Source organism: Copidosoma floridanum, unplaced genomic scaffold (assembly GCF_036245765.1).
Source record: "Copidosoma floridanum isolate Cflo_tuat_1 unplaced genomic scaffold, Cflo_Japanese_pri ptg000026l, whole genome shotgun sequence".
NCBI lineage: Eukaryota > Metazoa > Arthropoda > Insecta > Hymenoptera > Encyrtidae > Copidosoma > Copidosoma floridanum.
This window is the reverse complement of record NW_028321903.1, coordinates 8,778,822-8,796,003: the sequence shown is the minus strand read 5'-3', so window position 1 is coordinate 8,796,003 and position 17,182 is coordinate 8,778,822. Positions and strand designations below refer to the sequence as shown.

General features: G+C 32.8%; 1 protein-coding gene across 1 annotated transcript in view; it reads left to right on the top strand.

The window, feature by feature from the left end:
* qsm (Zona pelucida superfamily protein qsm) overlaps window positions 1–17,182 on the top strand; it is an 818,670-nt gene that overhangs the window by 352,948 nt on the left and 448,540 nt on the right. Inside the window, exon 4 of the mRNA XM_089595600.1 lies at window positions 10,557–10,765. Within this exon, the coding sequence (XP_089451726.1) occupies window positions 10,557–10,765 (209 nt within the window). The remainder of the gene's footprint in view (window positions 1–10,556; window positions 10,766–17,182) is intronic.

Sequence of the window (17,182 nt, the reverse complement as noted above, 5' to 3'; positions counted from 1 at the left end):
CTGCGTCTCTTACTAGTGTGCGGCATTCGCTTGTATTGTGCCCCCTGCGTTTGCAGTAAGCGCAATTTTTATCCCTTACGTTTTGTTTATCCTGTGATACCTGCACTGGTGGATCATTTGTTTTTATGTCTGGGTTTTGAATTCTCTTATTCGCTGCGTCTGCTACTAATTTCATACATACTTTTGTAGCATGCTCCCCATATTCATTGCAATATGAGCAATATTGATAGTCCCCTGTTATTTTATTTTTATCTGTTGTGTCGCGTATTTCTGCCTGCTCGTGGCTGTTCGCACGATCGTCCGTATCTCTTGTTCCTGCTCTCGCTTGGTATATTTGGACTTCAATTCGTGCCGGCATTATTTCTCGTAGGCTTGAGTCGCTTTCCATTTTCAGCGCGGCTACTATAGCTTCGCCTAACGTTTTCGGGTTAAGGCATGTTACCCTGTAGTTGTAAGGTGATTGTATCCCGTACGTATATTGCTTTATAGCTTCTTTTTCAGCGCTCTCCTTTAATGCGTGTCGTTGCCCGGGTGATAGTGTCGTGTCCGAATCGTATGGAGTTATTATTTTATCGTATAATTTTTAAACGCGCCTGCTGTATTCCTCTACTAATTCCCCTCTGTATTGTTTCACTACTTTTAATTTTGCTAGTAATGTGTCGACGCTTCCGATGCTGCTGTACCTATTTTTCAATTCTACCAAGAATTCATCTACAGATGAGAACTGTGCCAGGCGTGGTATAAATTCAGCGGCTGCTTCTTTTAGCTTATTCGCTAGTGAGCCTATAAAAAATTTTTCATATACGGGGCTTACCGTTCACGATACCACTCTTACCATTTGTTCGAAAAGGGGTAGTTTAACAGAATCGCCGTCAAATATCGGTATGTTTGCTGCTAGGTGACTTAGTGACGACAGTGTGTTCTGAATTGGGCGTTCGTAATTAGAATTTCCTGTGTAATGTGGGGGTACTGTAAATCGGTCTTGGGCGTTTAAGTAATTTCTATTTGCCCAACCTAACTCGTCCTCTCCTGCAGGATAAAGTGGTGCCACTATGTTCTGTCTATAATAATTATTGTCGTGGTTTGTATTGTGGGTGATGCCGTAGTTCCCGATTTCTTGCTCACCTTGAGCTACTGGGGTTCGCACTTGTGTTTGACGCCGTGTAACTTCTCCGTACGTCTGTTGTGATGATTAATGTTTTGGTTGAGTAGGTGTAGGTATTTGATTTGTATATTGTTGCACCGCTTGTGCCGCTGCTTCTTTTATTATATCGTGTAAATTAGTGTCGTGTTTGGCTTGTGTTTTATTGTTATGTGGATTAGTGACTCGTCGATTCATGTCAGTTGTCGTGTTTTCACGTTCGGTAAATGAAGTTAATTTTTCAAATACGGGGGGTCTATGTGTTTCTGTGTGGGATGGCGCATCAGTTTCGTTATCGCTTATGTCCTGTCTATGAGATAACTGTCCGCGTTTGATGCTTGGCGTTAGTTTCCTTAACATTTTCATCATAAAAAGTCTCTGTTTTTTGCTGGCCTTCTGCCACTCTGTCCATGTTTCCGGATCATCTTCTAAATTAATCTGTATTACTTCGTCATCTGTGTCAATTGGTCCTGTTTCGTGTATATCTGTGCACCTCACGGCTTCTTGTACTCCCCTTCCCAGTGTATCGTTTGTTTCTACGTCACTCATATTGTTGCTCTTAAGTCTTTTTTTTTCTGTAGTTTGTCTTGTGCTTTTCTAGTTCGTATTTATATTTTTCTAATCGTAAAACGCCGTCGTTTCTGTGTACTTTGTGTTAACCTGATAGATACGCGTGCTCTATCGAGTGTTATTTGATAGTCTTTTTTTTTCGTTTTTGTTTTCGATTGGCTCCTTGTATTTATTAACTAATTTGAAAGATTTTTTATGGGGTGTTTGTCGTTTGTATCGGTTATATGCTTGTGCATGCAATTATGGGTTGCCGCTAAGGTCTGAGGATATTGCGATTTAGAAATAATTTCGATATTTAAGTTTTTTCTTTTAGGTGCGTATTTCCCTCGGGGGTTATGAGTATAGTATATACGAGTAATGAAAATTCACCTACCAGATCGCCGTGACGATGGTCAGCATGACGATGATCCCGTGCATACTTATGGGTTCCTTCTTTGATCCTTCCTGGAGTTGCTCAGCTTCTGCCTTCGCTCGTTGTTTCCTTCTCATGTGCCGTGTATCCCGTGTTCTGTGGCTGTTGTCCGGGCTTGGCGTACCGTGCTTTCTTCTCTTTATCTGTATTTTTCCGAGTTGAGTGAATGGTAGCTGCCTCTAGTGTCCTGGTATGTTGGTCCACTGGCTTGATATGTAGTTTTTCGTTGTCTGGTATCCTTGCAGTATCGAAGATTTTTACGATTATATCTTCCTGTTCTCCTTTACTTTTCCAATTTCCTTATATTGTGGCACTTGACACACTGAATTTGGCGTCTGGCACTTTTGACACTTTTTTCTTTGTGGCGAGAGATATATAATTTTTCTTTCTTTTATTTATTACGTTAATTAAGACAAGAGAAAATTAATTAAAAAAAATTTTTTTTTTTTTTTGTTCCGTGAGACTAAGTGATTTTCGCACACGTGACAGACCGTAAAAAATTTTATCTGTATCCCACTTCTGACACCAGCTGTTACGTGGGATTCTCGGTGCGGGAATAAATAGAAGCGTGACTTGTTGTTACTAATGCTTTATTAGAATTACTTATCATTGAGGGAAGTTGTGCATGTATTCGTTTCGCGGACTTCGTTCTTACCCTCTCGCGTCTCTAGCTAATCTCCCTGTCCCTTCTCTCTACCTTTCCTATCACCTCTCTTCTCTATTCCCCTACCTTTCAGGCCCAAGCCAGCAGAGGCGCACGCACGCATAGCTATATGCTATCGTACGTAACAATCGTTAGGCTAGCAGAAAAGAAAGTCTTCTGATAGTGAAGTGAGAAATTGTTTATCACTAAGCGCGAAAAGTACTGGATTCTAAAACTTATGCTGGAAGATTAAATTTTTCAATAAATCGAGATGAAACTTCCTCGGATAGAAACTAAATTTAACGTCCAACGAGATTATATGTACTGCAAGAGATAAAAAAAAAATCATGCCAATGTTAGTAGATTTTAGGTTGTTAATCAGACATAAAATTTAAACTATTAATTATTAAATTTAATGGATAAATGACTCGCAGAAGATGTAATGAAATGAGATTTTCTCGCAAAATATTAGTGTTTATTTAAGACCATACTAGAAATTTTAGTTATTTTGACAAGTATTTGTCATACATTGACTTCAAATTTTTCCTATAGCAATAAATATATATTTTTACAAATTTGAGGTGAAAATTTGAACAACAGAAATTAAATTTAATGTGAATTAACGTGATATTCAATGCTAGTTGCAAAAACCGATTTATTGTCATGTGGGTTATTATATGGTTTGTGAATCTGACATAATATTCACCTTATTTTTCATAAATTATTATACAATATTAATTAACATTTCATAAATTGACATAAAACTTATTCGTAAAAAAAAATACTTTGTGCCCTACATTTCTATATAATTTATGGTTTTTTGCAGAATATTTTATGTACAGAAACGAATAACTTCTTTTAGAAGTAGACAATAAGTATTTGTTTGTTCTTATAACTTAAAGTGCATCTACAAAAAACTTACCGTAGTTTCTCATGCATTTCGCTGTAATATCAACAGTTATTTTTAAATATTTTTGCATTAACAACGTTCACAGTACTTATTTATAAGATTTCAAGTATTGTGTATAAAAAACTAATTCTTGTACTTGAAATTTTTACATAAAAATAAATAATTTTTACATTAAACTACATTAATGGCTGGAAACATAAAATTATTCTAACAATTTCACCAAAAATTAACATGAAATTTCAGGTTATTTTTTACAGTGATTAATAAAAACTTTTATGAATTAAAGCTTAACGGTATGATTTATGATGACGTATAACGTCAAATACACATTCGTTGTTTAATATTAGGCAACAGAATCTCCTAACTCTTTGTTTGTTATGTAAAGTAATTGCACTGAAAACATTTTTTTTCAGTCTTACAAAAATGCACTTAAACAAAGCTGGGTGCATCAAATGTTGTTCAGGATTGAAGTGAATTTAGTCCGCGTTTATACATTAAACCTATTCTTAGAAATTCACCTTGATTTGTACATCTTTATTTCTCTGCGAGCAGTCACACTGCAAATGTAAACAAAGACTTTTACCCATGTTACAGACAATTTTTATCTTTTCTTAAGTTCTCTTTCTCTTTCTATTATTTTACAATATTTTAGTTTCACACGAGCCACTGCTCTGCGTAGCAGTATACATATGCTAACAAATACATATCTGTTCGCGCACTGCTCTGCAAAGCAGCCTAATGAGTCAGTCTGCTTTCGGCGCGTACAGCTAAAGCAACTCACAGAACTCGCTCGCTGTATGTAAGGAGGCTCGAGACTCGATGCCTTGTATATACATATAGACCGCGTTTTCCAATCTGTAAAATAGTCTGTAAATAAATAGTTCCAACAGTTTTATTACATCTCAGTCTTCCTCCATATTTTTGCTGCTTCTTCGTGTGCTTTCGAGTGCACGAAGAGCATCTATTCACAAACCTTACCCAGATCACTGTAATGAGCTTTTTCAAGCTCAGCCACGCCAACCGCAATACAGTCCACTACAGTCAATATCCAACAAATGTAATATGTCATAAAAGTAAGAACTTCTAAAATAACAATATGTATGAATTAACAAAAAAACAAGAATAATTAATAAAAAAAGTCAGGGGTCAGAAGCAAGGATATCCATAAACATGTTTGTTTATGCGTGTTCCAGAAATTGCATAAATCATATTCTACGGCTATAAGATCCAGTTTTATGCTAAGTACACTGACATATTTTTCACTGAAAAAAAAAAAATTGGTTATTTGAATCGCACACATAGACGTACACATAAGAATTCTTATTTTTGGTTTATTCATCTATGTTTCCGATAGCAATTTTGTGTTTTTGAATAATTTTTTGGGTTATCTTCGGGCAAAAGAACCAAAACCGTTTTCTTTAAAGTTGTCACAATTTTGCAAATATTCTTTTATTTTTCTAAAATTTTTTACCCTAATTTCGTAGAGAAACATCTAAAACAATGGCATTAGAGGTCATGTGTTTACATAACTTAACGCTTCCCTGTTTATGCGCCATGCGGTTTTTTTTCTCTTGAGAAAACCGGTTGAAATTAATTTTTTTGGTATATATTGCACCCTTTTTTTGGAACATAGCGTATTTCTTTATACTTCAAGATTACATCATATTGTAAGACTTGATTAATTAATAGTAGCTGTTTGCATGTTCCTACCGTGCATGGAAAATTTTATCGGTAATTTTCTTTATAAAAACAATAGCAACTTCTATATGTGTGTATCATGCACAGACGTATACACGCACACAGAAGACAGTATACAAACACATGTACATGCACACCTCTATACATGAGAACAGAGTAAACAAGTGACACATACATACATAAGGGTCTACTCATACGTCTACTGTGCACATTTTACACACACGGGAATATGTATACGTGATGCTATGTATAATTCAGAGGTAGACGGAAAGTATCGTATTGGTTTAATTATTATTGTTTCTTTTTTTTAAATTAATTAATTCCTTTTGAACTTAATATACGGACGCCCTCATCCACGTGTCAATAACTCAACGCATCTTTCTGCATGTATATACATGGTATACTACCTATTTATAAGTGGCTATATTCACAGTCTAGTCACTAACGCCAAATGAAATGGAAGAAAAAGCTATAGAAGCACTTACATAGACTGAATATCTTGTTTACAACATTTTAAATATTTTGACACCAATTTTTTTGATGAATACCGTAACTAGCTGTTGAAACTATCATTACATTACAACAAATAAGAATATGCGATATTTATTTTTACTAACTGGAAATTTATCATGCTACTAGATAATCAAATTGATTTTTTGGTAAAAAAGTGGTAGCAATTAGTAGCTTAGCTTTCTATTAGTTTTTTTTATAACTAAATTAGTATTCAGATGACTAAGCACAAAAAATAAAATTTTCAAATATTTGTCACTACAGTAAAGACAGTTGGGCTTTTTTTTTGATCCTATGGCTACGCATAAAAAATTTTCAATTTTATTTAAGGATTTTATCAGAAAAAAGCTATTTACTCTGAGTTAAATCAAAAAGCACATCAAAATAGTAGGATCTGACAATTACGTAACTTAAGCTCCATGGAATAGTGTAGTTGATGTGAAATGATCCTTTTTTTTGAAGTTATATTTCTATAGGCACGTTATGCATGGGGGTAAATCAACGATTTTAGATCTTGACTTTCAGAAAAAGCGTGACGGAAGTGGATTTTGCTTAATTCTTTCCCTTCACCCCGCCCCTAGTGACGTACTTTTGGTTTCTTCTACAGCAAGTAATGCCACACCACATTACCATGCCACACGTTTTAAATTTTATGAATTTTAATTTTTCTTCTTTCAACCAATTCTTAAAAAAAAAAAAAAAAAAAAAAAAAGTTTCCAAAGAGATTTGAACCCCCGACAACTTATTTTCTGGCCTCGGCCCTTACCTACTCTACTATGAGCAGGGCCAACACAGGAAAATCAATTACTTTATCACATCTTACACTTCTTAACTTGTTTTTCACAGAAGTTTTTATTTAATGTACATTTATTTGTTTGGCTTGGTTTAAAATTAAATAAATAATCAATCAACTTAATAAAATAGTTTTTTTTATTTCTTTTTCTCAAACTAGGCAATTACAAGTATTTAAGGAGAGCACCCTTCCAATTCATTAATAAGTATTTGTTCCTACGTATTCAATTAATTACTTTTACAAGAAATAAATAATTTTTCATACAATTCTCTTGTATGATCTCAAAATTTTCAAAAATTATGAAAAATTTTTTTGTACTGTATGAATACAATAATTAAATTTATTGTATTTTGTTCTTTTAAAAATTTTTCATTCGTGATTCAAGTAGTTTTTTGATTGAAGGACGATAATAGTTTGTGAAGGAAAGTTCAGAGAAATGACAGGAACTCTAATGTTTAGCGTAAAGCTAGCAATTCATTATTTCATGTAGATGTACTCACATACATGCTTTCATGCACACCTTATCCTCCCTTTCTCAATTTATTTAAAATTTAATTTGTGGGTCTATTTGCAAATTCTATAGGTTTTTCTAAAAGTAATCTTTTGTTCCCAAAAAATTAGGAGATTCCTACAAATCATATAAATGACATTTGATGTAATTTTTTCATATGGTTACATGTTAAATATCAGTTTTTTTTAATGTATAATGTATAAAATACTGGTCCAATCAAACGAGCTGCAATGTTCATGCGGATTTTTAATAAGTTTCTATATATAATTATATTTCGGGTATTAAATATAGACGGGAAATAAGTGTGGGATCGTACATGATAGATGTGAACGTGACGTTACATATGTAATCAGCGTAGGCAGTAGAATATTGTTCTAAGATCACTGGAAGATTCGATGAAAGCGTACAAATTTGAATTGGCCAGCATATAAATATATTATTTTTATTGTGTTGTTCCGTTATATATTGTTAATAATCGTCAATTCATTAAATATTATTTAAAATCACACCTTGTAAACGTAGAAATACGATAATTGCACCACCTTTGAACATAATAGTGTTTCATAGAAGGTATTTTAATATTTAAAACTACATTGTTTGCCATATAATTTTATCAAAGTGTTACTTTATACTTGGGTACCGAAGCACCCACTGTCCACTGGCTTTAAGTTTCGTACCACCATCAAATGATTTTTTGGGGAATAAGCGCCAGCATTGGGTAGCTTAAATGCTTTTTTTTAAGTAAACAAAAAAATCCCTGCTATCACGTGCTTGTTTAAGTACAAAGATGCTTATAACGTAAAATTAATGAATAAATATCAAACACTAACTTATTTACAAAATAAAACTAATAAATAGCTAGGCTACTCATCGCAATCGCTTGGCTGCTAAAATACTAATTTGGTTATTTTAAAAAACTCATAAGAAAGTAATGAACTTATTACTAATGCTAGCTCACCTAAAAAGCAATCTGTTTAGTAAAAAAAAACTAAAAAAAGCCACGCTTCTCATTACTGACACTGGCTTGTCTATAGATTAATTTATCTATCAAAATGACAAACAAGGAATTAAACTACTATTTCTGTTGCTTGCTTCTCTATGTATTAATTTAATCACTACATAATACAGATAAATATAGCTAAAAAGAACTAACTTCATTCTTATGAAAAGTTGCTAAATAGCTGATCTACTGAGTGTTGTTGCTCGCATATCTAAGGTATCATTTCTATTAAATAAACCAATGGAAAAGCTAAGCAACTTTACGCCATTGCTTACTCACCCAAAAAATAATTGACTAATTACATAAAAGTAAAAAAAGCTAAGCCTAATCGCCGTGTTTTTCTGAATCTTGTAATAATTTATTTATCACATAAAACTCATAAAAAAACTAGTTATTGCCATACCCTATTTGCCCAAGTACTGATTTATGTATTATAATAAACTAACAAAATGCTGAGCTACTTGTTGTTATCACTTGCTCACCCAAATACAAATGTATTTATTTCATGAAATTTATAAATAGCGAGTTAGATCTGATTTATTTATTATTCAAAACTTATAAATATGCAGGCTTCTGATCGATATAGTGTTTTTGGCTTGAATATGAATTATTTATTTAATAAACCAATGAAATAATTAATTTACTTATTGTCAGTATTAACTCTCCCCCATAATAAGTTAATTCTCACAAAAGTTAGTGACAAGTTGAGCTAGTCTAGACTATCACATGATTACCAAAAACCTAATTTATTAAAAAAAAAACTAATCTCAATCAGATCTACTTAATGCCATCAATTAATTGCCAATACACTTATTCAATTATTTCAAAAATTATTGTAAAGTTGAGTGACTTATAATTGTTACTTGCTCACCCTAGAAATAAATTATTCATTATATTAAACAACTAAGAAACTAAACTACTCATTGTTATTCGTTTCTGGCTCCAGAAAAAATTAATTTATAACAAAAATTAAAAATAATCTGAGCTTTTTATCACCCTCCGACAAACTATTAAATCGCTTAGCTACTCATTGCTATCGCTTGCTTACATTAGTAGTACAGCTGTATCTTCAATAGTGCAGTGCTAGATATACACATGTACTCCCAGTGGAAAGATATTTTTGGACATATCTGATTAGAGATTGTACACGTTAAGCATCACTACCAGTGTGTAGAAACATGTACATTTAGGTACAAGCAGTTATTGATGCATTGGCAGTAACATTTAACGCACAAAACAGTTGATCAGGCTTGTCCATGAAGATCTGTCTGTTGGATGTTCATATATCATTTATATACAGGCATGTCATATTAATTAACTAATAAAATCTTGTATGGATAAATTAATCATGAAATATTTATAAGCAGTTCGAAAAAGTTTTTTTAAAACAGCATTAACAATTGTTGACTTTTCTATTTATTTATTTGCTTATTACACTACAGCATAGAAAATAAAGCGTATCTTAAAAATAAGAAATAAAAATGAAAGTGAAACAAACATTGATACATATAAATAATAGCTGTTATTACAAAAAGTTGTTGTTTAGTATTAAAAAATTGTTCAATTATGTAACAAATTGGGTAAAGCATACAACTTGTAATTAAGCCAATTTAATTAACAAACAGTAAAGAAGTTTTAAGACTGAAAATGAACTACAAACCACAGCAAAAAGAAGAGTAAGGGGTTTTTATACATCAGGGTACCTTGTGGCAAAGTGGATAAGATGCAGGGTCTGCGTACAGAAGGTCGCTGATTTAATTCTCAAAGAATGTTTTTTTTTTACGGAGAAATACTTAAAAAATAAGGAATAAAAGTTGAATAAGTAAACTTTTTAGTAAGCTCATTCTCTTTATGTATTGCCAAGTATATAAATTACTGTGAACATTATATTTCTAGAAAATACGTTTCTTTTACTTTGTGTTGCTTTCTATATGATTAATTAAACTAAATAAACCATCATTAACAGAATACCTATGAACAAAAAAGGTTTTCTTCGGGATTGAACATCAATTTGACAATAATTAATATTAAAGTGAAAAATAGAATTGCTAAGGCAATACACGTCACCGTACCTAACACTCAAACATTAATAAAGCAAATATTGAGTTTGAGATTCCCTTCATGTGAGTGTTTGGCTAGGGTCTTACCAAACAAAAATGTTTGCCAAAACTTAAGCAAATTTTGGAAGTTTCACGCAGGTGACCATCACAGTCATTTTTTCCTTATCAAGTTTTATTTTAGCATACACGTTTTTGCGTCACATATTTATATAACTTACTAAATAAAAATATTTCTATGTCTTACATTATTATATTGTATTATTGAAATATAAGAAAATTTTTGTTTTTAATAATTTTACATTCCACAGGATGAAAAGATCTATTATTACCGTATGGTTCTTCGTCATTTGGAAGATAGAAACAAGTATTTGCTGACAGCCAGATGCAGTATTAGTAAATACGACCTATATCCACCAAAAATTCATGGTCATATAGAAACAGAAATGTTATCAACGACGGCAACTAATCATACGATCGTTAGAAGAAGTCTTTTGCCAGAAGATTTTGAGGCAGATGTGTAAGTCATCCGAACTAAGTTGCTCTTCTTTTGTTTAAGAAAACATTTTATTTTATCTGTTAAAAGAATTCAGTGTTACATGAAATATTTTTTTCTAACTGGCTACTTTTCTTAGAGAAATTTTCATTCCTGATAAACTGCAGGCTAATTTTCTCGTGAAATTGAAAGCCTACACTCAAAATGTAAACTTTAAGAAACCGCTTAAGCAAACACTTACCCATCGATAAATTACATTGATTTTTCTTAATTTTTGTACATTATATGAGTAGGCATCGACTAAAAACACTGCAAATTTAAATGTTGTGGTTAAGAACAGGAAGTCACTGAGACCTTGGTAGTTAAATCGGTAATTTACTTTCACAGCAAGAAAGAGATCCAGATTTATGACTTAATTGATATGACACTTTTTTGAATTACTACGTATGACAATTTTTCTACAAACTAGTAGTTTTAAATAAAAAATGAGTTGTCTGAGAAAAACTCACTATGGATAGAAAATGTCGATAAATCCATAGTCACTCTAAAGACAAAATTCGTTGTTCATTAGGAATAGAGATCGAAAAATAACTTTGCAGAAGGATATTAAGGTTCTCAAATTATTAAAACAAAAAAGCACACAGGTAGGTATCGCTGTGTGAACCAACTGGTTTTTGGTAATCAAGTATATTAGGTGATTACTCACATTTTTTACATTGACCCTTAAGCCACAAAATTGATCAGAGCTGAAATGTGCAGAAAAAGTACAAAAAATATCTTTTTCTTTCTAACAGAACAAAATGGTAACTGAATTATAGTTCATATCTCATGAAACTGTTTAGCTTGGCGAAACGGGTTAACGATTTTCAAGCAAGGAGTTTTTAATAAAAAAAAAACTATGGGTCATGGAACTCATAGAAGAGGCGAAGCTTCAATAAGGTTTTTTGTAAAAAAAGCTATTTTTTTAAATAAATAATTTTTTGTTAATTACTTTCGAAAGTTGATTTTAAATTTTTGAGATTTTGTTTTAATAAGTTGTATTTTTTAATAACACCAACAAAACAATGTTAAAAATAGATAGCAAGGTAATTATCGCTTGCTAAGGTGTTTATAAAGTTGTACGTTTGAATATCGCATATTTTTAAAAACATTCCGCCCCATTATTTTACCTATTAATACTTTGGATTCGAAGTACTTTGAGAGGGTTGGAATGACGTTGTAAAGCTCTAATTATTAAATAACAGCATCCCTATTTTTTGTCGTCCCGTAAGCTGCTGCCACAGCCTTCATCCTTGCATCATCTTTTTACGCTATTCTTAGGTGTTAATTTTATTATACAAGAGTTAAAATATATGTAATAGCAAGGTTTAATAAACCAAGTAATGAAGCGGAGTATTATTATAAATATGAGTAAGACTGTTAAATATTTTATTTAGTGTGTTCTGTGTTTTGCACTCTAGGGCCACTTTCTACCTGAAAGTTACTTTCCTGCCAGAGACAAGAATAAACATTTGGATGCTGCTAAGCCCAAAGTTTGTTCTTACTTTAGAGAGGAAAGTAACAAGAAGGCAAAAAGTGTGCCCCTAGATACTGCATATCCTTAATACAATAAATGTCATTCTCACCTCATGCACAAACATATAACAATCACGCCCTTCAGGCACCCAACTTATACTTTCTGCCCTAGGTAAAAATATTAGCTTACACCAAGGGACATCTTGGGATAGCCTTGGTTGGGTGAGCTCCAGGTGTAAACCCTAGTTCTCGTACTGGGAGCACTAAACTTCCAAATATTTTAAAAGATGCAGCAAGTAAGAAAATATACTATTATGTGCTCATGTATCTATTTGCATAGGTATGGATCTCCATGTATAATGTAAGATTGTATTGATATTTACGTGTATGTCTGTGGGAGTGTATATGACTACGAGTATTTTGATCAGCGTTGTCAATTCCTTACTCAATGCTAGTTTTCTCTTGCCTTGCCAATATTCCCACCCCCTAACAAACTGTATATAACGTCTTCAAATAAAAAATAACTTTTTTTCTATTAGAAAGTTTTAGCTTATTGTAATAGTAGTAAATTGACTATTAGAAAAATCTAAGTTCTTTGATACTGTTAAGCAGAAGAATTAGAATAGTATGACAATAATGGCATCATTGTCTAGTAGATCTTACATTTTGTTAAATTATAATAAATTATTATACCTACATTTAGTTGTAATATAATTTAAAGATTTTTAATAAGCTATACAGGCTTATTCTGCTACGTATTTGAACGTAACTAAGTGAAATAACAAAAATTAACAGTAGTATTTAGCACGGAAATAGTGTTAAGGTAATGACATATTATGTAAAAAAATAATGAATAAATAAATTAAAGTGATAAAAATAAATAAATAAATACATATACAAAAAAAAACTTAAACTAGTATAATCAGGATGCTATTTAAGGGTTGAAAACATTTGTTTGTGATTTGCGGTAAAGCATGAACTCCTAGTAAAAATTATTTGACGCAAAAGTTGTAGATCATAAAATGGTACCCCTGGTTGGACTCGCAAATTATTATAAGGAGATTTGAGAAAGTGCACTTAAATTCGTTGAAAACTTAGTATATAAAAGGAAATTTTATTAAAAATGGTAAAAACACGAAAAGGGGGCAATAATGAAGAAACACAACAAGTAACGGTGCAGATTTACGGGAAAAATTAGGATAATTCAAGTGGAACTTCCCCATTAAATTTAAAACCTTATTTAAATACAGAGGGTGTAAATAATGAAAATCATTTCGAAGTGATAGGAGTGCAAAAGCAATAAATGATTGAAATTCCACCTCTCAACCCCGAAAATATTCTGGAACAAATCATCGACAAAGTAAGTCAAGTCATTACACAAACAAACACACTGAAAAAAGAGTCAATGCAACTTACACATACATACAATGCACTAGATACCCATATAGAACGACTCACAAAAACACAAAATCAAATACACACAAGAGAAGCACAACGTCATGTGGAGCTCATCAGACAGTCAGAAATACTCGATAATTTAAATAAACAATTCGATCAACTTGCTACTAAATATAGGAAAAATAGCACGAACATTTCAAAAACTTAATCAAACAGTCACGGCACAAACACAAGTCACAGTAAATTTAAAACAGGAAAATGATCGTATATACGAGGTTATCGCTCAATACAAAAAAGATGTGGAATCGCTTATAACCCAAAGTGCAGTTGCAAGTGGTCGACCGATCAAATTCCTCAAAGCTTTGAGAACTTATATTGAAATAACTTCCATAGAAACCGATGTGATTAAATTAGTACTATCTCAAGCTTCGAAAGACCCGGCCCATGATTGGTTCAAACATGCGGAAGAAATGAATGAATTTGAAACTTTATTTTTGAATAAATTTTTGAATAAATATTGGAACGCAACGGTACAAGCTCAAGTTCAGTGGGCACTATTATGGAATGCACACGAAGTCGGAAATAATTTAAGCCGTAGCGAATACGTTTTGAATTAATATAGTTACGTGTAAATGTTATCGACACTGCCCACCAAGGCAGAAGCTGTCGAGAAATTTGCCAACCATTTTGAAAAAGTAATTTAACAATTTAATATCCTCTGGGAAATCAATAAAATCGACGATCTAGTGAAACTATTAGATTCCATGGACGCAGTAGGCATACTAAACAATTCTATCACAGTCAGAGAAAATTTATACGTAAATTACAACAGACAAACAAATACTTATTCCATTAAAAATTACAGTAATTTTTGAACTTCAACACCAAATTCACGAAGTGTAAATCGGCATGATCGTGGTGATAACATAAATAAGAATGCACTGAAAAATACAAACCTAAATACGAACTCAGGACAAAACAATAACAATAATACTCCAAATCAACCATACAAAGAGAGACCACAAAACAATTTATGCAATCAAAGAAATAAGGGAGCACAGATAAATTTAATTAAAGAAATTCCAAAACAGGAAATCGAATAGTCGTTGTATCTGAGATCCCAAAAGAATCTAAAACTGATACCTTACGAGATACAACGACAAGAGGGGTTATCTCAAAGACTAACCAATTAAAATAGTATCAAAACAATTGTATAAGTATCTGAGGGGAATTACTAATAAATGCCCAAAAGTGTTTGATACCCAGGATGTACCCAGTAGTGTCTCCATTTGGTCAACCTTTTAAAAAAAAATTTGTGATTAAGAAAAATCCCATACCGTAAAAAAAACATGCATTTTCACTTACCAAGAAGGTGAAGAGATTTCAAAGGTTAGTCACCTTCTGCACGAAGTTCTCACCCCTCGTACGACACATTTTTGCAGTAATAGATGTATTTACAAAATTTGTCGTACTCTATCCAATGAAGAAAGCAGATATCCCCACGATCATAAGAAAAACTTTTAATCATTATATACCCACATACGGAAAACCCAACCGGATACAATCAGACCATGGGACACAATTTACCGCAGCAAAATGGAAGGAAGCATTGAAAAAAGTAAACATAAGAATACGTTTTTCGGCTATTAGACACCCTCAAAGTATTACTGTAGAAAGAGTCAATAGAAAATTGGGCCGATTCTTCCGGGTTTTAGAAACAGATATGCACAAAAACTGAGCCAATTGGGTACCTTTTATCCAAGACTCTATAAACGAATGTCACCACGAAACAACAGAACACACACCAATAGAGCTTCAATTAAACACACAACCTACACGTTTCTGGCAAAAATGGGTAACAACATCAAATAATACTTCGGGTAGTCTAAACGAGAAAATAGCATCCATCAAGGAACTCACTACAAAAAAAGGAAACTTACGGGCAGAACAATATAATATGATCAAACCATTTACTAACTATGTATTGAAAGATAAGGTGCTTATAAAAACTAACCCTTTTTTTATCTATGTGTGAAGGAAGAACGGCTAAATTCATGGCACTTTACGAAAGACCGTATTCCATTTCTAGGATTATCAATAACGCCACGTTTAATTTATCAAACGATAAAAATAGAACATGGGGAGTCTGTCACGGAAGCGAATTGTGGCCACACTATACAATCAAAAATATGGTGCACAATGCGACGTAAACAGCAACAATTAAACCGAAAAATTGAACAAACTAGGCACCGCCTAGAAGCTCTGATCAAAGAACTCCATACATATACGCGTTTAAAAGATGTCACCTCGAATACTTACCACGAATCAGCAAGGAATTACGTTCATTGAGTTCGATAACGACATAGCGATTGAAGAATTCAAACGTCTCACTATTCAAGCATGATGTAGGGGAGGGTAATTGTTTTGTCCGTAGTAATTTAAGAACCACAAAAAAAAAAAACAAAAAAAACTGGAAGGTAATAAATTAAATTTCCTACTAGATGGGATGGAAACAGGTCCAACGACGTGTATAAAAAAAAAAAACCAAGGAGAAAACACTGATTAAGCATCGTTAGAAATTATACGCAGGGAAAGCCTCAAAAAACGGCCCAGTTGCCGAAGCACGAGAAACCTTGAGGAAGGATAAGGAGCAAGTTTTATTTAAGGAGAGGTTGGCAACAACCAAGGACTGGATAAAGGGGTTAACATACCCTAAACAAAGCCCAGAGCTTTGCCATCTAATTTCAAAGGACTCTTTACTCCTCATGATTCCCCTCCCACCACTTCTGTGTAAATCTCCACTGCCACTAATCTTCAAGAATCTTCAAAAATCTCCAGAACCACCAAAACAGTTTACCCCCAGACCTCCCACTCCACCTGTACCAAAAATAAAATCTATTTTAGTAATTCCTCCCCATTCTACGTTCTATAAAATCCATGTCTCAAACAAACCATTTCCTCTTTTCCATTAATTTCTCATGGCACAAAAATTAATTAAAAAAACTATTAAGAAAAAATTATTTACGCCCGTTGTAAAAATAAAAAGATGTTTAAAAAACATACAAGACATCAATAATAACAAATAAATAAAATTTAAAAAAAAAAAAACATACGTTCTTTTCTAAAAAGCCCTTTCATTTCTTGAATTTACAGAACGATTCAAGCGGGGACGATAAAAGAATAGCCATTTTTTAATAATTGTATTTATTTATGTATTTCGTATACAAAAAAGAAATTGAAATTTGAACGCCGCGTGCGGGCAATGTGCACCTAGTACGCTTTGTAAGCGCTAGAGTGCATAACAAATCCGCTACACAAAATAAAAAACGAGGGGATAAAAGGCTAAGACCTGTTTAGTGGTGCTACCTAGTCAAGAGAGACCAACTGGAGAGGATACAGCATCGTCATGCTTCATCTCTACCCTAGGACCCATTGAGCGGCGTCCCCTGGACAAGGGTGATCAAATGTCAAGCAGATGGGTCAAACAAATTACAAGTTTAAAAGAACATATTTAAAAAGGTATCAAAT